The 21,683-nt window shown below is 34.3% G+C and overlaps 2 protein-coding genes across 4 annotated transcripts in view; one reads left to right on the top strand and one right to left on the bottom strand.

The window, feature by feature from the left end:
- The window catches only part of LOC138715190 (sphingomyelin phosphodiesterase 4), a 33,685-nt gene extending 31,621 nt beyond the window's left edge, over positions 1-2,064 (bottom strand). The window contains exon 1 of one of the 2 annotated variants that reach the window (XM_069847787.1): positions 1,824-2,064. In XM_069847787.1, the coding sequence (XP_069703888.1) occupies positions 1,824-1,850 (27 nt within the window). In that variant the 5' untranslated portion in view covers positions 1,851-2,064. The remainder of the gene's footprint in view (positions 1-1,823) is intronic. The other variant, XM_069847782.1, reaches the window with a different exon arrangement.
- A 27-nt stretch (positions 2,065-2,091) lies between these two features.
- Positions 2,092-20,395, top strand: LOC138715191 (nuclear cap-binding protein subunit 3-like). Of its 2 annotated transcripts, XM_069847788.1 has the most exons (8): positions 2,102-2,366; positions 2,456-2,622; positions 2,709-2,860; positions 2,994-3,244; positions 3,855-4,068; positions 9,225-9,305; positions 9,500-9,691; positions 18,616-20,395. In XM_069847788.1, exons 1-8 carry the CDS (start codon positions 2,142-2,144, stop codon positions 19,413-19,415), a joined length of 2,082 nt encoding a protein of 693 aa, XP_069703889.1. In that variant the 5' UTR covers positions 2,102-2,141; the 3' UTR covers positions 19,416-20,395. The 2 variants fall into 2 exon arrangements, with proteins under 2 accessions (XP_069703890.1, XP_069703889.1); XM_069847789.1 differs by lacking the exon at positions 9,225-9,305 and having other exon boundaries at positions 2,092-2,366.
- The last annotated feature ends 1,288 nt before the right edge of the window (positions 20,396-21,683 follow it).

Raw genomic sequence — 21,683 nt, 5'->3', positions numbered from 1 at the left:
TACTTTTCCATTCAGTCACAGAACCCGTTTTATTAAACTTATGCACTAACTTTAACACTGATTTTCGTGCCAGAACTAAGCTGCCAGGAAATTTATATCTAAATGCTTCTCTTGTTTTGCTACACAACTTTCTGCACTTATGTAGCACGTCTTCAAGATGAATATATGATGACGCACTGAATATCTCACCATTGCACAACACTACTGTACTCTTCAATTGAATCACATTCATAACTACACAATACAAGTGTCCTACTTCCATCAGACCTGTTCTGAATGCAAGTGCGATCTGTGTGAGAAGAAGTGTGGCACATACCATGCCAAGACTTGTGCTAAAATAACGATTTTGTTGATCCAGTTTTGTTTGGAAAAGCTGTCTCTACTATTTGATAAAAATTGATGCCCACTGTGCGCTCTACTCCATCATTATTATTATTATTATTATTATAACTCTCTACTCAGAGGAAATCTAACTCACAGCTGACTGCAGGCGGGAAAAGTGCCATGCTTTCATAGAGGGGAATGTCAGCGATTGCATGGGCTGAGGCCACCGACCGGCCGAGCAATGTTTTGGGATGTTTAAACTGCCCACACTGTAAAAACATGGCATGTTGTCAATCACTAACTAAAGCCCTAATCTAAGTCTACGGGAACACAGTGTAGAAAAATTAATATGTTTACAGCAATAATAACATTCATTGCATCAATTCACGTGATGAAAGTACCATATATGACCTACGAATACTGCTATATTTGTTCCACTCAGTGACAACAAATTCCTTGCGTTTTAAAATTTTTACAGTGAAAAAACTGTTCATATTTTGACAGCATTACAGTAGACCCCATTACAGTTATAGTTATAAGCACAGTCTAGTACATACAGTCACGAAGCTTGAGGTGATTTTTTGCATTTCTCACGATACAATGCTCCAAGCTGTTAGCAACTGAGAGTACTAGGAACAATGGAATGTGCAATAATAGCGATCCTTTCAAGGCCTAAGCGGAGTTCAAAGAATAATTATGTTAACATAAAATATTATTAACACATTTCTCGGTTCCATGATGAAAAATACAACAAAATGGTGCCGGAATAGCAGAAAAAAGTACTAGTTATAATTACAATATAATTTACCTACTTATTCGCTGTGAAATTTTTCGAGATGGCCTTCCTGCAGAATTAAATTAATAGACGCCCTTCATGGGAACCTGGAAAACAACATATCGCGGATCCCCCGACTACTTAAACCCCAAGCTTAACAAATACTAGATATATTGTAAAATATTGACACGCATAACTAAGAGTACATTATAAAATACTAAATATGAACGTGTGTCTATAGTATTTGCCAAAAATTAATTGGTCATTCGGTACAAAACGTTGATCAATATGACGGACATCTATATTATCGAGAATCAGTAACAGGTTACGTTTGGTTTGTTAAGGTTTTTAGTTTGTCTCGCATATAGCCTACTTTTGTAGATAATACCAAAAACCTGAACGAACCAAACCTAACCTGTCACTCGATGACATCCGCCATTTTTTACCTTTTTCACATGAAATATATTAATTAACATGCACAGATACTTCTTTATTTTGGCAAGTTGCTTCACAATTAATTATTTACGCAATGTTATATTATAATATCAATGTGATACACCTGTGGAATTATAGGTTAGGAGTTCCCAGAGTGTCGGGCACTTTTTACCACCGAGGGAAATACATACATTTTTCGAGCTAAACTTTACACATTTAATCTGCTTATTAATTTATCTACAAAATTATCTCATATAAAATAAACAGTAAGTTTGTATACTTATCTTACATTCAAAGCATCTCCAGAAGTCGCCATTTTTTACTGCAGCAGGGTGACAACGAAATATATTTGAAATTTGTGTCAGCGACCTTATGTCAGCAGTAAACTATGAATAGTGATATAAATATGTTTTATATTTGAAGATATATTGGGATTTTTTTCTAGTTTGTCATTAACCCATGTTATTTGTGACACTGTTTTCAATGTTTGGCGTGGTTTGGCATTATTTTCCTATTGGTTACACTGTCTGTTTTCTGTGATTCTGCACGAAGATCGAAGAATGCCGAACGTTACCGAGCGGGAGTGGACGTGTGATGGAAGTGCAAAATGGCGATTCCAGAGACAAGTAGTGAATTGCCAAATTTAAAGATTGAAATTGAAAATGATTTGGATGAAACAATGGAAACAGATGACAATGATAACATGGAAGATAAAACGTCTAAAGAAGAGGGTCCGGAAGAAGGAGAGTTGAGTGACTCTAAAGATACAGATATGGATATAAAAGCGCCTGTGTTTGGAATGGCAGTGTCAACATCAAGTGAACAAACATGGGTATTGTACTTGATTTTAATGTTTCACATATTATATGGAAAAGCAGTAGTAAAAAGACATTTCTTGTTTCACATATTTTGTTTTCTTAGGATCGAGAGAAACGGTATGAAAACAAAGGCGGGGCTTTTGTGACTGGTGTTGACATCTTTGCAAAGGAAGAACAAAATAAACTTAGTGAGAGAGCAAAGAGATTTGGATTGGATCCTTCAGATATGAAACCCATAACTGAACAACAAATAATTGATCTGTATAAGAGGTAGCTGAGAATTTCATACACATGTTTTATATTACTTGCTCATGCAGAAATGTCCATTGTTTACATAGGTAATATGTTTGTTACAGTTTGGGAATGAAGGATGAGGATGGCATTGATAAACATTTCCGATTAAACGCATTGCATGTGAGAGGTACAGAAGATATGAGTACGCAGGACATCTTTAATTACTTCAAGGACTATGGGCCTGCTTCCATCGAATGGATTAATGATTATTCATGTATGTTTATTTTGTATCACCAGTAATAAAAATGTCAAATAGTCCTACTAATAATTTAACATGGACTAATAAATGAAATGTGTTGAATTACATAGGCTAATAAATGAAATCATGTGTCGATTTTTTTTTTCAGGCAATGTCTTATGGCTTGACAATCTTTCTGCAGCTAGAGCTATGATTGGCCTTTCTAAACACATAGATGGATTGGAAGATTTTCATTCCAAAGCTGACCCATTTCATAAAGTAGAAAAAGAAAAGGGAAGTGATAAAGAAAATGAAAGGGACGAAGTAGTTGTAGTAGAAGAAATTGAGGAGCCAGATGGAAACCATATTGTTATGGTCATGGAGAGACCAGAATGTCTTGATGATCGGGATACAAATGAGGTATTTTTAGGAATATTAAATTTGAATATATGCCTATGCATGCTTGCACCATGTAAACAATGTCAGATTGGCATTTTACCTTTATGTAATGTTTTCTTTAAAGCGCTTCATGCAGCAAAAAGAGGGTAAAAAACGCAATCCGGCCAGCTGACTGCAAAATGGTGGGCAATTAATATTGGCTGTTGTTACTGTAGTAATAAATTTAACCTTAAAAGAACCGTAGGCCTACATGTTAAATAGTTTCGACTTCCATGAAAATGACATGGAATTAATATTACTAGTATAAGATTTTAATAATAATAAACGTTACAAAAGACCAAAACACGCATTCTCCTATGATGGATCGTGTAGCAAACTCGTAAAGCGATGTTTGGAATTGCTGTATGGTTGCTAAGTTAAGTGAAACGTGTAAAAGAACGGACTTGCTGCACTTTTCACGTTTCGCTTTAAAAAATAATGCACGATTAGTTCTAAGGGGAAACTCGTATGAATATAGACTGTGATGCAGTTCAAGTGACAATTTATCATGATGCAACATTGTCTTTAGTTCACAGAGGAATCTCCTATGTAATTCCATTGGTAATTTACCTTGCTGTAACATTTTCTTTAGTTCACAGAGGAAACTCCTATGAATCTAGACTGTGATGTAGTCCGTGCCTCTGATATTACTATTCCAATTCCTCCTGGAAAATGGAGGAAAGGTGCAACTCATCCTAAAGCCAAATGTATACTTCTGCGGTTTTCAACGCGGACGGATAAGAAACAGCCACAAGCAGAGAAAATGAGTGAATATTACAAAAAATACGGCAATCCAAATTATGGTGGTAAGAACCCTATAGTTTATTTTAATTGAGGAAAAATAACTCAGTATAATGAACTGGTATATAAGAATTAAGTTAGTTTCCATTTATACTGCCATTTCTAAGCTATGCAACAGTTTGCAAGCATATTATATATTAACGACCCAGCCCATGAAATATACTGTGTAACTCTCGATAGGAAAATATGTAAATTTAGATTCTTATTAAATATTAACAGTACAATCAGTCATTTCATAGCAGATACTGGAAATGTTCTCTGCTTGCATCATGCTTGACTATTACTTCTTTAAGAAGTTTGAATTTGCACAGAGAAGCTCTTGGAGACTTATAAAAGATACTACTGGTACTTTCCAAATATTGTCTTCTAGGTGTTATAAAATGTGGAAGTTGTACTCATTTATTCTTTGAAGCTCCTTGTATGTACAGATTATAAGATATGAGAACGAGACGGAAATTTCTAGTTCCGTCAGACTTCTTTGTTAGCACTTGACATCGTGTATTCATTTTCTTGCATAGTAGGCCCTTTGTTTTAGTTGTGATCATGTTGGTAATGGTAATATCAGGAAATTTCCTATGAAATGTTCTTCCTATTCCCACTGATCCAGTTTCCAAATATATATAAATTGTTTTTCTAACACATATTGTATTCTTATCATACCCAAGGGCAGACAAATGCTGACTGCCAGGTCGCCATAGTGCGTAAAAATTGTTATGTAGACCCCAGGTTCTTTTATTGAGTTCAACATTTTTTAAGGCTTTGATTTCTTTCAGGTCACTGCAAATAAGTGTCTATAGCCTATAATGTTAACCAAAATGGTCGTAGGAAGAAGTTCGAGTGTGCTTTTTAGATTGTTGTTTAGTGAACTATCCGAAGACCAGTCTGAACCTCACAAGTGATACAACAACGCAACACTTATTAGGCAACTAGGCCAGGAGATAATGGGGTAGGGTGGCCAGTTCCTTTCTCCCTCCATTGCATACATTGCCGATTGGCTACATGTTACACTAATCATATTTCACATGTGTACAAACAATTGTTCTTTCTCTGACTATATCGTCAAGTGAGATGTACTGCCTGATAATAGATGTTCATATCAGTCAGAACCTCAATAATATTGTTATATTTCTTGCACATCTCAGGATAATTGTCACTAGATTTGTAGCTTCAGTGTAGAGAACAGAGTGTCTCTGAGAGTGCGTGTTTGCATTGCATAGGTATTTGCCAGTAATATTGTTCAGTATATGTTTCAGTAAATGTATCTTTATCTTAGCTCCAATAGTTTACTCATTGCGTGTGAGAGTAAAATGTGCCGGCTGCTGAAAATTTTGAAGTTCTGTCTATCCCTGATCATACCCAACAACTAGGCTAATTGTCAGGAATTAAGCAACTTGTTTTTCATACTTGAGTGACTGTCTGTACTTTGAGTGTATGGAATTTAATAATACTCTGACTTCATTCACAACTGTGATACAGATATGTTTCTTTAGTGAAAGATATACAATATGTTTAGCATTATTGTTCTTCAGTGATTGCCATTACATGAACTACTTGCAGGCTGTTTCATACTGTTTAGCTTAAAAATGATACTGTAAGACTACTTAACCATTATTTTCACCATGGCATGCATAAATTATTATTGATTTTTGTTATCTAAGTTACTTTAGAATATGAAACCATTAGTTCACTATTTTAATAGTTAAAATGTAGGAAGAATAGTAATGAAATGAAGTATTTTTGAGCATCTTTCAGTATTGTTCTTGAACCATATTATACATGGCTTCCACAAATGACCTTTCTGGTTTCGAACATATGTAACTTACTTTTAATGAAACTCAGATACTTAAAATTCATAGCAATAGAAAGAAAAACAAAATTTGTTTTAGTATGTACATCACATGTGGTAAGACTGCTGCATAATAACATTTGCTATTGTTGAGATGAAATGGCTGCTACAGAGGACAGAAAAGCTTCTTGTATCCTTTATTTTCATGTTAGCCAGTCAGTTATTAGTGTCCAACGACATTTCCGAACAAGATCTGGTGCAGAACTACCCAGTGGGCCTACAGTTCGTAAGTGGTACTCCAATTTTAAGGCAAGGGATGCATTTGTAAGAAGAAATTAACCGGACGCCTACCAGTAAGTGAGGAAACAGTTGAGCATGTCTCTGAAAGTTTCTCACATAGTCCGCAAAGCAGGTAGCTCCAAATACCCAAGTCAATTGCATGGAAGATTCTGTGCAAGCAGTTGCAATTGCATTCATACTGACTAAAGTTGCTGCAGCTCTAAAACCAGAGGACAAAGTACTGCGACATTCTTTCTGCAAGAGTATGCAGAGTTTCATGGAAAACAATAATGATTTTGTTGGATCCCTATTGTTTAGGATGAAGCCACCTTCCATCTTTCAGGTAAAGTGAACGGACATAATGTCAGAATCTGGGGTTGGAAAATATGCATAGCTACATGGAGCATATCTGCAACTCTCCTTAGGTTAACATGGTTACTTTAAGCCAAGAAAAAGTGTATGGTACCTTCTTTTTGCTGAAGTAACAGTAATAGGAATAACATGTCTAGATATGCTATAGCAATGGCTCTTACTGCTGTTGAAACAGGACAGATACAGTTTCATCCTCCAACAGAACAGAACACTTCCACATTTTATCAAAGAAGTCATAAAATAGCTGAACAGTCAACTACCAAACAGTGGATTGGACATACTGGTCGCAGTGACCGTGAACATCTTCATTGGCCTCACGTTCTGCAGACCTGACATCTCTTGATTTTTTCATATGAGAGTATGTTAAAGGTAGAGTGTATGTGCCACAGACCATGTTTGATCTATGAGCTCGTATTACACGAGCCATCACATCAATTGATCCGTGATATGCTTGAACATAGCTGAGAGGAACTCGACTATAGGCTTGATGTGTGTCGTGTTACTAGTGGGGCTCACATTGAACATCTTTGAGGTAAGGTACAAAAACGTTTTGAGCTTCTCTTTCAATTGGTACCAATTTTATTTATATTTATTTTTTATATAGCTCATTTGTGGGAGTCCTGTATATGTAGAAACATAAAATATTTTAGAACAATGTATAAGCTCGATCAGTGGGAAAGGGAATCTTGTGTGTTGAATCCCTTACCAGGAGCCATTCTCTAGGATTGAACACATTATCTTTTGAAAATATTTGTACAGAATGGAATTGTGTTATGCAAACCTCAAGTATTCGCATTAGAACTAGGAGGAAAGACTGAATGTAATCTGTGAATATAATAGATATAGACCTATTAAACTTCAGAAGCTGTCAGTTGTTTGGTGCCATAAATTCAAGGTACTACTGAAAGGAATTGCGTGTCAGCTTCTGACTAATTAAAATTTTAGGATTGTTTAATTGGCTTCGTCCTTGTGATGTAAAACATAGCACAATGGGCTCATTGGAACTGAAGTGCTCAGTGGTACTCAAATCCATCTTAAAGATAAGCATTCACTACATTGTATCGCACTCCTCGGATGAATCACACAACGGATGTTTTAAGTGCAGTGCCTTCACTGTAACTGCTCTACCTCATCATCTCATCAGATTCCCCATCAGCTGTTCAGCTGTTCGGCTGTTTAAAACATATGACGTACGATATTGACATTGCTGAAAACAGAGGAGTTTTGAGGTTAGGTATATTAATCATGAGTGTTAGCAAAGAATTTGTAATTGTGTCATGCTTCTTAATTGAAGAGGAAAAAACGAAAGAGATATTGGTTACATAATATATAGGCCTATGTAAGAAACGACTTCATTATTGTAATGGGAATGCCTTAAATAATATAATTCTTCACAGTTTTCTACAAGAAAAATAAGTTTTCTGTCTGTCATTTTGACGTGACAATGAACATGGCACAACATAATAGTAACAGTTGAGCAATTAAAATTGATTTATTAAAGAAGGCCATGATCGCACGCATCGGAAAAGTTGCTGATCTGAGAAATGTAGACGGATTTACATTATTATTATTATTTTAACGATGCTTTCAACTACAGAGGTTGTTCAGTGTTAGAATTCAACCTGGCTGAGAAATGGCTGACAGATTTTGCTTGGAGCCCTGTCATGGACAGGGTTCTTTTCATGCTGTAAATCTACGTCATGGAACCCACAGCTTCACTTCCCTCCTAGAGGAAGCCATGCCGTGATTTTATTGCTCTAAAATACTCATTGCCCTCAGCTAGGTTTCAACTTGTGAGGCTTGAATCCAATGATTAGCATGGTAACAAGACCACTGGGCATGACCCATCTTTACTTATATTTTTGTTATTTGTAAGTGATAGAAGGGTACTATACCTTGTCTCATGTCTCACTTCATTTGGAAATACAGTAGATGTAAACAGAAAGCTGTTAGGAGTGTTGAAGATTGATGCTTTCGACGTGATTTGTACTTACTTTCAACTTGTAATTGGTCAAATAACTTATACTACTGATTCCTGCATAATCAGAATTAAGGAGTGTGATAATAAAGCCATTAGGTCTATTTTTTCATAATTATCAATTGAGGAGCGTTTTTGCAAAAGTTGATAGATGCAGAAATCAAGATTTTACAGAAATTACACTAAGTGACAGGATCTATCGAGTTTTGGAAAAACCTGGAAGGTTTGGTAGTCTCTACATACGGTATGAATCATGTTTTGGTAAATCTGATTTCATAGATCGATTCCGGAGGTAGAAAACATACGATATACATATGTAACTCACTTTCGAAAATTTCTGCATCTATCGACTTTTGCAAAAACGCTCCTCAATTATAGGCCTATCATGTAGAAAAACAACTTTAGAGAGTCCTTTACCTTCATAGAATTCCCATCATTCCTTCTATAGATAGTGCTACAGTGTCAGTCAGTGGTGATTGGTGATTTCATTCTGGAAGAGAGACATAACTGTTATCTGATATGTTCCGGCTGCTACTATCAGAATCAGAATTCAAATTAATTATTATCTGGTCCATTTCATCACCAATCACATGGTCTACACTTTAGTATTTTTGCTCCATTTGCTTAACAGTCGCATTATTTCTTCCATTTTGTGTTTATGTGTGCATGCATGCGTGCTTGTAATGTAGTGTAATGAAATGTTCATTTTCGATGTACTATATACACAGTTAATTTTTTCAGAACAGGTAGTAGTACAAGCACCTACCACGTGCTTGGAAATAGGGTAGAAGCAATGTTTACATCTACTTCAAATGAAATGAAACAAGGTATAGTTACAGTAGCTCGTTAAGTTTAAGTATTACTATTAGCTTTTTGTAGTTTTCAGTACTCTCTGACTGAAATGGACATGTATAATGTTTAATTAATTTTATGGACACATGGAAATATTATTATGTTGTAGTAGTAATTTATAAATAATTATTAGAACGTTTGTGGTAATGACTTTTCTGTTTGTTCTCAGGAATTAAGGGACTTATAACTTCCTCTAGAAAACGTCGTTATCAGCGGCATGAACTTAATGCTAAAGTTTTCGAAGATGATCAAGGAGATGACAGGGACTTCAAAGAAGCAATGAGTGATGATAAGAATCCATGGGGTAACTTGGCAAAATCGTGGAGTAAACTAGACAGAAATCGTGGTGCAAGAAAACAAGGTAATTATGAAAGGAATTGTTGATACAAATCTGAACAGTTGTTCATTTGCATAGTACTACTTCATAAACTCACGTTTATGATTTATAAAAACAGATATGGAGAATCATTAGAAATCAAAAGAAAGAAAAACAAAAGAATATATTAATATTACACACATTGAGAAAGATGCATGGATTAAGTATTTTATTCTATGTGGCAAACCTTCAGTTTATGACCTTCAGCGGCTTTATAGCTCTAGCGAATCACAGGAGTGCAACATTGCCTAATAAAGGAATATCGCTATCAAAGGGGACGTTGGCGGTCGGGTATTTATTTAATTCTGAAATTCAGTAGCTTACCAGATATAAGGAGAATGCATTTATAAGTACATCCGAAAAAAAAAAACGAAATTGCAGGTCAAACCGTTCCCTCTGTACACTTATTACAAGGATATGGGTTACAGCACAGTGTTCAATCTTAACGCATTCCAGAAGAATAGCATTATTGTTTAGAATGTCTGCATCACTCAAGAAAACAGAAAAAACACACATAGTCAAGCTGACACTCACTTATCATTCTTCCTCTGTATTTATATTACACAAAATGCAGGTCATTTCTCGTTCATGTGAGAGAATATTTCTGTTATACCTTGTCATTCAGTAAAGCAAGTGGTAGTAGTAAAAGAGAGACAAAAAGTTGTGTTATTCCAGCGTTCTTCTTCTTTTAACAGATAAAAGGCTGAGTCTTGAGTCCTTTGACAAAGCAAAAACAGTCATTTAACTCGCTGTAACTTGGAAACCAGTAAAGATTTTGAATAGCAATAACTTTTAAAAGTAATTTGCATTCTTTTTCAACATTTCTCTCGCTTTGGACCCTCCCCCCCCCCTCTAATGTGGAAGGCAAAAATTTTTACTGCTTACTAATTTTTGAAGATGTAAATATCTATTTTGAACAGATCACTTCGAAGTTACTATTTTTTCTCTCTGTTTCCAAAAAATGATGTTGATTTCGAATTTTTTTCTACACTTTCCTCAGACGTTCACCTATCAGTCATAAAAATTACAGCGTGATTGATTGACTATCTTAGGAGTTACAACATAATAAATATTTAACACACCAGAAACTGATTTCTCCCTCCCTCTGGCTCCGGTATCTCCATCTCTCTCTCACACAAGCCATCTATGTTACAGTCCGCATCACCATTGTCACCATTTTTGGCGTGTGAAATAAGTAATGGGAGCATTAAGTGCTAGTGTCTTAACTTTACCATAGTCAGTCTGACAACTGTGTTTGACATATGGCTTATGTGACGTGTGTAGGAACTGGTACCATTTTCAGCAGCACTAGTAACATGCTCACAAACTGGGTACAATCACAGTTTAGTATATACAGTTGCGAAGTTCAATATTTACTAAATATGCAAACATAGATAGTTGAAATATGCATCCATAGATAGTTCCTAGCCACCAGGATCTCTACTATCGCCTCATCACAGAGACTTTCCCTAGCAGACGATAAAATGTATTGTACTTTTGATATCGTGTTCTTTTGAAAAATTAACACCTTCCTTCCACTATTGAAATACGAAATACATAAGGTTTGTATATTATTTTCATAAAGTATATATTATATTTTATAAACTCACCTTCCTGGATCTTTCGGAAGAAGGATAACTCTGACCACTTTTTCTTAGAATTCATAGTGCTACAAACGTCTCCTTGTGCCATATTATTATTCAAATTATTGTATTTTAGCCATTTACAGTTATTACAACCGATAATGAACATTTCACAGTTTACACAACTTTTCACAACAATGCAAAATACGGCACAGTCAATGCCTTTTCGATCTAGATCAGGCCGTAATATATGTTCGGATTTTCTATTTCAGTGTATGGAGCTCAGTGAATTATTATATTATAACTTTATTGCGTATCATAGCTAAGTTTTATTTAGTGTAATGTGTCCATAAGTTCCCTTTACTTCTTGTTGCATAATAGCCTATGTTGCAGAAATAATTACAAAACTGTGTTATTTTAATGTGAAGAGAATTTTACATGTTAACATAATCTTTTCGCATCAACATTTTAAGTTTAGAATGGAAGCTATTTTGAGGTTTAATAAAAAAGAATTTATATTGTGATTTAATATAGCACATCTACTTTCCTTAATAAAGACAGAAAATTTATCATACCACTTCTATGAAATTAGTGTACGTATGATTGTTACTGGTACTTCGTCTCTTAGGTAGTAGATAAATACAATAATTCAGTACTCAATTGTAGTATTAAAATACAGACAAATTGAATGTGCGGAGTATCATACATGACATTATGCTTAATTATAATGTATAATTGCGAATTTAGGAATACAGTATAAGATATAGTAAACATAACCTATAATATTTCCATATGAAGGGCAGAGCATTGGAGATCACTACAATTAGACAGAAAGGGGCAACTGGGACAGTAAACATAACTTATAATTTCAACATATCTAAATATCCGTGCGGTGCAACTGAAAATTATTGAATCGTGCATAAATGAATGTACAATAATTTCGCAATATTTAATCGAAATAAAGGCAAGTATTACACATACGAACAACGTAATTTTCACACCAAAAATAATATTTCATCTCAACTCGCAAGTGATTTATGTCTGAAATGTCTCATAATCATTGTTTTAAATTTTATTAATGCAATTACACTACATTTTAGAGAAATATATGTTACTCTTTATGCATTCCAACTAATTTATATGGTTGAAACGCCACCCTTCGTGATCAGGTTAAGCAAGTTACATGGTCTGCCTTACGGCCTGTATTAGATCACGATGGCAGTGACACAGTCTATTGTTCCTAGTACTCACAGCGCTCCAAGCAGCTAGCAACTATCACGAGAAATGCAAAAAATCATCCCAAGCTTCGCAACTGTATATACGAAACTGTGGTACAATACTCTAGGACACACGCCAAAAATGCTGGCGCCAGCTGTACAACGCTACAGTGATCTCCGATTGGTTCTCCTCATATGCAGGAGATTTGTCTCAGAGAATATAAATTTATATGATGGACAAGAAAGCAAAGAAATTATAAATCCAGGACCCATTCACATAATAATTGTTCATGTGACTGAGGAAGCAGTTATAAGAACTATAAAGAACTTGAAAACTGCAAGTCACCTGTAGTCGACAAAATCACAAATGAAACGATTAAATATGGAAAATACTGCTTACAGAAGTCATAAATTTAATAAAGACCATTTTTAGGGATGGAAAAATTCCATATGAATGGAAAACCGGCATTTTAATATGTGTAGAGGGAACTATCTTTTAAGTGTGTTTTTGAAGATCACAACAAAATTAATTCACAAGAAAATGACAGAGGGAACTATCTTTTAAGTGCGTTTTTGAAGATCATAACGAAATTAATTCATAAGAAAATGACGGAGGGAACTATCTTTTAAGTGCGTTTTTGAAGATCATAACGAAATTAATTCATAAAAAAATGACAGAGGGAACTATCTTTTAAGTGCGTTTTTGAAGATCATAACGAAATTAATTCATAAGAAAATGACGGAGGGAACTATCTTTTAATTGCGTTTTTGAAGATCATAACGAAATTAATTCATAAAAAAATGACGGAGGGAACTATCTTTTAAGTGCGTTTTTGAAGATCACAACGAAATTAATTCATAAGAAAATGACAGAAATTATTACACTCTCTGATATTCAACAAGGATTCAGAGCTGGCAGATCTTGCACTGATACAATATTTATAATTGAACAATTATCGGAAAAAGGACTAGAATTTAATAATAATAAGCCTGTCTATATGTGTTCCGTTAATCTTGAAAAGGCATTTGATAGATTGGAACTACATCATGTTTTAAAATTTTAGATAATAAAAATGTACCAAATGGACTAATTAAATTAATAAAACACATATATATTAACAATTTTAGCCAAATCAAAATCCAAGGACAATTGACTGACAAAATTCCATAAGAAAAGGCTAAGATAAGGGGATTCTTTAAGTCCTTTACTTATAATATGGTGATGGATAGAATCATTAAGAAAATGAAACATGAAGTTGGATACAATATGGGAGACAAAAGGATTATTGTGGTTTATTATGCTGATGATGATGATGATGATGATGATGATGATGATGATGTCCTTGTGGCAGATATGGAAGTGAAGATTATGTATCAGTTTTACATCAGTTGCCAGAAATTTAATATGAAGGTCTCCATTAACAAAACGAAAGCATTAACAATGGAAGGGGTTATTTTAATAATGGTACAACTCCACTTTTTGTTCGACAACTACACTCTACTAATGAACAAGTCATACGCCTCGGCCAAGAAATAAAAGACAGTTTTAACAAGAAAGAAGATACCTTGGCAATATTTATTGACTTTCAGCTAGCATATGACTCTGTTTGGAGAAATAAATTATTACTAAAACTCCAGAAATTAGGTATCTCCAGCAATATGTTCAGATGGATATCAGAATTCCTTAGTCAACGATTCATTGCCACTAAATTCAATAACTCACTCTCTAGTTACAGACAAACATATCGAGGTCTACCTCAGGGCGCTGTCCTCAGCACAACTTTATTCAATATTTATATAAATGACTTACCCTCCCTATTAGAGGAATCAAACATGAAAACAGCACTATTTGCAGATGATATAGTTTTGTGGACTTCTGGATCTTACAGACATAGAGACAAAATTCAAAATTCTGCTCTTAAAGCTCTAAATCAACTACATGAATGGAATACATCAAATTTGATGACACTCAATTTAAGCAAAAGTAACTACCAAATATTTTCACTTGGTAAAAAAGAAAGAGAATTCAATATCCAATACAATGGCCAACACCTTCCTAGGACTTATGAATCCAAATATCTTGGAGTTATTTTCGATAGCAAGTTAACATGGAGCAACCATTTGAAATACATTTCTGAAAAAGCTCGTAAAAGATTCTCCCTTCTAAAAAGACTAGCAGGAAAGAAATGGGGATGCTCTAGGAATACTTTGAACACTACATACAAAATGTTTATACAGCCAGTGTTGACATACTGCGGAGAAATTTTAATTACTTCACCTTTCATAAACCAAGCTCTCACACTCATTACTGGTGGAATCAAAACAACGCCAATAGATTCTATGAGATTCCTCACTAATATTAACAGCATCAAAATGACAATAGAAGAAAAAGCACTGATTCAATATGAAAAACTTATTAGATTACCAGGAAACAATTGGCATTCATACAGTCCTCTCTGTAGATTGAAAACTCAAAAAAGTTTCATATCCATTGTTCAAGAATTAAAACAGAAAATCAATATCCCGAATTTAAAAGAAAACCTACAAATTAAACCAAACCCTTTAACTCTATTAAATATGGAATATAATCTAAATTTAACAGAAGAAATACTGAAATCAGAAGTAAACACTGAAATACTAAAACAATTGCCTTTAGAGACAATTAATATTAGATACCCTCCACAAAACTGGCTTCATTTATACATTGACGGATCCTTGATCTCCAGAGAACAAGGTGCCGGTGCAGGGATTACGTGCTGTCTCTTCTCACTTTATAGATCTCTTGGGTATGGAACAACAAGTTTTGATGGAGAAATCATTGCAATAAGTGAAAGTCTCAGGAATCTTCTATGCCACATCAGTAAATTTAAAAATGCAGTTATATTGTCAGACTCCAAAGGAGCTATTCTATCAATAGTCTCTAAACACACACCTTCATCTCAAACAGCAGAAATAACTAACTAAAATGCTCTCTCAATTAATATCACTCAATAAAAGAATTGTATTCCAATGGATACCATCCCATTGTGGAATCCTGGGAAACGAGAATGCGGATGCTTTAGCAAAGAAGGGCAGCACTGCTACTTACAGACCTGTTACTAAATCTACGTATTACTCTGTGAAAAGATTTATTAAATCTACATACTTAGACTTCAACAAACAAAATTTGATAACACAATCCCAAGGGAAAAAATGGAATTCTCTGCATCAAAATCCACAGTTAATTCCCGATTTACCACGAAAATCGTCTGTAGCTGCATTTAGATTGGCAACAGGCCATTATTGTTTGGCCAAACACCTGCATAGAATTGGAATATATCAGTCCCCTAACTGTCCATTGTGCAACTCAAACCAAGAAATGGATTCGGAACACCTCAAAATCTGTGCTTCAGTGGCTGGTCATGATAATATCTTTGAAAAATATTGGAGTGCAAGAGGTCAAATGATTTTATTGTCAAACGCCTGGCATTAGAAAACAACAACAACAACTTTTTGTTCAATTGGAGTTAACTATACAAATGTCCATTCTTCTCATTATGAAAGTGGTACCACTCCAACTTCTTTCTACTGCCAACAGAGTGCACCATAATGCAAGCATCTTAGATAAGAAAATTATTTTAATAGTGGTATAACTCAACTGTCTTCCTGCTAAGCCAAAAATGAGTGATTCTAAAACGATTTTGATGATCAAGACCTTGATCCAAATTATCAAATATCTGAAGGTAAATGGCATGGCATAAAAGCATTATTCTGGTACACCTCCAAAGAGTTTCCTTGGGTTTATCAATCATACATTGAAATTTTTTATTTGAATAGTGCTGTACCTCCATTGTTCCCACTTTATTAGACATGTCCCACATAATATTCATAAACCCCAAGAGTAGAAAGACAGCTTAATCTCTGACAAGAAGGGATGAACTATTATTCTTCATATATTTCACATCCTGAATTTTCTGCACACATTTAACTGTAAGACTCATATCTCAAAATCAATGTAAATGGAGGTGTACCATTATTAAAATAACGCCTTTATTTAGTCAAGAACTGCTGCAATGTAAACTTGAAATTGAAAACAAAATAATTGAAGAAATTTTGCACTTTAATTACTTGAGTATCACCATCACTAGTTAAGGAACTTAATCTAAGAAATAAGCCACCAAACTATAAAATACCTCTGATTTACGACTTGTGTTGGGCAAGCCTGTGGTCCAAGTAACACAGAGGTTTTCTCCAGGAGTTCCAAGGATTATTTTTATTTTCATTGTAATATTATTCAGAAGACATAATCTCTTTGTAAGTTATCTTCCAAATTAGATAGAATTAATTTATTATCGATATAATGTATGATGAGTGACTGTTGTAGATGTATTTTACAACTACCTTACAGGCTGCATGACAAGCTGCTAGCACAGATGTGGGTACTTGAAGTGCTGTTGTAGCAATAGGGTTTTAATTTGTGCTCACTGAATTTTATTATCTAGTCTTAGTTTGCACAGATTTTCTTCTCAAAAAGGCCATTGTTTTAGAATTTGTGGTAGAAATGTTCATATCAAAAACTCCCAATATATTATTCAGAAGACATATTTCTCTTTGTAAGTTATCTTTCAAATTAGATAGAATTAATTTATTATTGATATAGTATAAATTGTATTTAACTTTAAATTATCTTATATAGTGGATATTCTCTTCTATTTTGAGACTACTTCATTCATGTAAGTTAGCACACGGTCATCGTTGAGTTATACAGGCCTAACACCAGCAGCAGTGATGTCACAACAGACATGCTATGGATTGCATTCGGGTAGGTTAATTCCTATATTGATAGAATTTTTTTTTTTTAATACGACAGAAATGAAGTAACAGAGCTCTAGGTACCGAAACTTTAAATAAACACTTTCAAAATTAATTATAATACAACATACATGCACTTCAATTGAATCGGTCAGAGCTAAAAGGAATTAAGTCAAAATATGCAGTTTTGGGTTGTGCAACAATTTGAACAACAGATGTCATGTGCATCGAATGGAGGAAGAAGGAACTAAGACTTTTAAATATTCTTTCGTCTTCTATAATATAAAAATATAATATTTGTGTTATTAGTGGAATGTTTTTTGCTTTTTCTGAAAAGTTGTGAAAAGTGACTTAATTCCTTTTAGCTCCGACTGATTCAATTATAATAAACACTCAAATGAAGTAGGCCTACTGATCTGGATTTTACGGCTGCTGTAAATGTAATTTTTGTTTGAGTTTGTTATTTTTTAACAATTATTTCCCAAAATGAGTGGTCCCACAAAATGTTTCTTCTTTCTAACAATCTTTAACTATGTACAACATGTAGCCTAGTACATTTTCCATATAAATCAATGCCCATTTCTTTGACTTTCATTTCCAAAAGGTTTATAAAATGTAGACATAAGCATATTTACTGTGTTCAAAATCTGCATGGTGTACAGCACGAATTCACTTTTATCGTCTTTCTTTGTCACAAATAAAAGCAAAAGTTGAAAAGGGTCCTTCCTTACTTGAACAGTAAATAGATGTACAACCTGGCATACTACACATTCGTCACATTTTGTAAATTACCACTAAAAATAAATACTGGTAACTGAATATACCATGTGAAGAGATTTTTTTGGTCCTACAGAATTATTTGTGATGGTTATCATTTGTTATTAACAGAGAAAAATTCACTCCGTTAATAACAAATGAATATATCATGTTATAAAAGTTCAAATGGTTCACATAACCTAACAATGCTTGCTGCCCTCGTAACAGCAAACCACCATGTCTCAAACGACATTGCAACATAAAAATATTATATTCTATTAATAGTTCACATTAATACGATTTATTTTAAATCACTGAGAAACTGCTAAATGCTTACTTTTAAATCACAATCACAGCATCATAATACAAACTTCCTTGCTATTATGTTCACTGAAAGCATGCCTCGTGTGACGTCATACAAGCTGAAATGTTAAAATAAGGTCAAAATTTTATGATGTCCATGGTTAGCATCATCCTTGTCTGATTGTTATAGTAGGTAATTTGTTTCAGATGTAACATATTATTCATTTTCATTTTTGTATTATTATTGTCTCTTTTATAGATTCATACAAAGCAAAGTCGCCTTCCCCTCCAGCCAGATCACATCCAATGACACAAACAAACATGGAAGATTCGCAAGGGAAATCCATCCTTCATCGAATTGGACCAGTACCAACTTCAGACCCTCATTCAGATTCAGAAGAATCTTCCAAATCCTCTGAAAGTGAGGAGGAGTCTGAATGGACAAAACGAAGTAAGATTCCTCGAATGAGAATGTATGCTGATGAGGAAGAAGTTCGTATTGAACGTCGCAAGGCACAGGTACAAGCTCAGTCAAGAAGAAACACGGATCGAAATACGAGGAACTATCGTGAAAAAAATACAAAATCCGAAGACAGAGACAGGAGACGGAGAAGAAGTGGTAGTGCCCACAGAGAAAGTTCAAGAAACACAGACAGTAGTCAACGAAGGAGTAAAACATTTGATAGTTATGATAGAGAAATGTCCAAGAGTCGTGATGACTTGAGGAGTAGGTTAGAGAGAGATGGAAAAGGCCGAAATAAGGGAGTTGCAAGTATTGCTTCAACTGTGTGGGATAGACTGAATGACCACCAAGCGGAGGACACAAGTGCTTGGGATATAGAGTCGAGTGATAGTGAACATGATCTTAATGATACAGATCTCAGAGACTCTCTGTTACAGGGAAAGAAAAGCAGTTCGAGATTTGAAGGTGGTGACCTCCGATCAAAGCTCAACTTGAAGAAAACAATGAGGCAGCATATTCCAATGCAGAAATCACCTTTACGCATTGAAATTGATAATGATGAATATTATAGACTTATCGGCAGCGATCAGGAATGAATTTATATTTGAACAATAAGTGAAGTTCAAAACATTGAACTGTTGTGATGATGAAATGTTTCACAATATAATCTCAAGCAATTTTATTACATTTGTAAAAACTGTGAGATGTCCCTTTTAGAATTGATACTTAATTGCTGGAAATCATAGACTATAGATAATATTTCATTTATATTAATATTTACACTCCAGTGAGTCTTCATACCAAATTGTAATTCGTGTAGTGTTACAGTATGCAAATTGTTTTACTGCATACATAGAATTGATGATGTTATTTTAATAAGTGTGGTCATTGGTATGTGACTCATTATGCACACAGTTCATTAGAATGTTCTCTTCTTTTATGTTCACTTGTTCTTGCTACATTTTTTCTACATATTATTGCAAATTTTGTATTCGTACTTTGCATTTTGCTTTCAAAAATGCAGTAAAATACCCTATTTCATTAACTTAAAAATTGTAAATGAATGCATAAAAACAAAATAATCCTTTTATGACATGAGTGAACAAAAAGTATGCTGAATATTTTTCATGATTAGCAAGGGGAAAGATTTGAATGAATGCACAAAAAACAAACAAAAAATCTTTTTATGACTACCTTTCTTTTGTCCTGTGTCCCTTCTAAAACAATTAATGCACAAGTGGAGTAATTTTGCCAATGAACCTAAATTGTGCCAGGTATACGTAAGAAAATATTACGTAGTGAAATTGTATTAATTACATTGAAATATGTAGAAATGGCTGTTCGTAAACACGCATGAGTAAATCATCATTCAGAAACTTGTTTTAACATCAATTTTGTAAATTACTTGCGGAAGACCCTCTAAAGACCCTCTACTTAAATATTTATGTTGTTCAGTTATATTAATTAAATAAATTCTTATATTTATTTCACTGTGTGATACATACACATTTAGTTTTGTATTTTATGAGTTTGTGTTGTAAATTGAAAAAATATATGTAGACCTACATAAGCATAATTGTAATTTTCATACAGATCCGGGATTTTTTTGGTAAGTCGAGAAATTCTTATGTTTTAGAAATTGAGATTTTGAGGGATCTTACAATAAGTTGAATTCAATAAACTTTTGAGTAGAGATGTCTGCCATGCCAAGCTATTGTGTTTGAAGGTAAAATTCATTCAGTGTGATAGTTCCTTTCATATGCATAGTTAGAGGTTCGAAGAGGTGAATATTTTATTACTTTATTAATGGCCGGTTTGTTAAATACAGTTTTTTCATTTGTCCAACACCAGTTTGGCTTAATAGATTGTTAATTGTTTGTTAACTTTAAATGTAGGATTTCAGGCCATTAACTCATTTAACAAACAGTTGAACATGGCAACACCACAGCTGTTCAGACAAAAGTTGTGAAAATAACATGTTATGTTTCTCTTTGAGGAATGTTTAGAGTAAGGGCCGGTTTTACCAAGCTTCAGTAAATCAGTCCAAATGAAACATTAACTAGTACTAAACATTAAAATATTTACACGAGTACGTTTACATGTGCGCTGTCTCCGTAGACTTCAAGCCGAGCAGCTATATGTGCCTCGTCACGCTTGTTACGTCATGGCTCTCCGATGAAGCAGTCGGTAGCGTGTTGGCTTGTTATTTCTGGGGCCCGTGTTCGATGCTCAGTGATAACTTTTTTTTTATTAACGTAACTAATTTTTATACATGTTACCTTTCTTTATTTTTTTAATTTTGTGTAGTGGAACGAATTATTTCGCAACTATGGCTCCACTAGGAGAATTTAAAAAACTCTTAGGAGATCAATTTTCTTCCCGAAATAAAACAAAGATAAACAAACAAATTAAAGAAAAATAAAAGAAATACACATGTGGATCTAATACATTGTCCACATGCCACCGGCGTCTATCACTGCCTGGCATCTTCAGGGCATTGAATCCACCAGGTCGCGGAAATAGTTCTGGTCCTTAGCAAAATCTTCCCAGGTAGCCAGAACTTGATCCCAGAACTGATCTGGATTTTGAGGTGGGATGTCTCGATATTTGTCAATCCTCCACTTTTTCATGCTTTTCCATGAACCGTCTTTGAACGTTTATGGCGGTGTGCGCGGGGTGATTATCCTGCTGGAAAATTAAATTTCCATCGGAAAGAAAACAATTATAAATTCCAAGAATCCAGCTCTTTCGCTTCTGTTTTAAAGCCAGTGCAAACATATATTATTGCTAGCTATAATATAATTCTAATAAATGAAAGTTAATATACCAATTAAGTTTTGTTATGTTTGAATGCACATTATGTA

This window comes from Periplaneta americana, chromosome 15 (assembly GCF_040183065.1).
Source record: "Periplaneta americana isolate PAMFEO1 chromosome 15, P.americana_PAMFEO1_priV1, whole genome shotgun sequence".
Lineage (NCBI taxonomy): Eukaryota > Metazoa > Arthropoda > Insecta > Blattodea > Blattidae > Periplaneta > Periplaneta americana.
The sequence above is the reverse complement of the archived record's forward strand: the minus strand, read 5'-3'. Positions and strand labels throughout refer to the sequence as shown.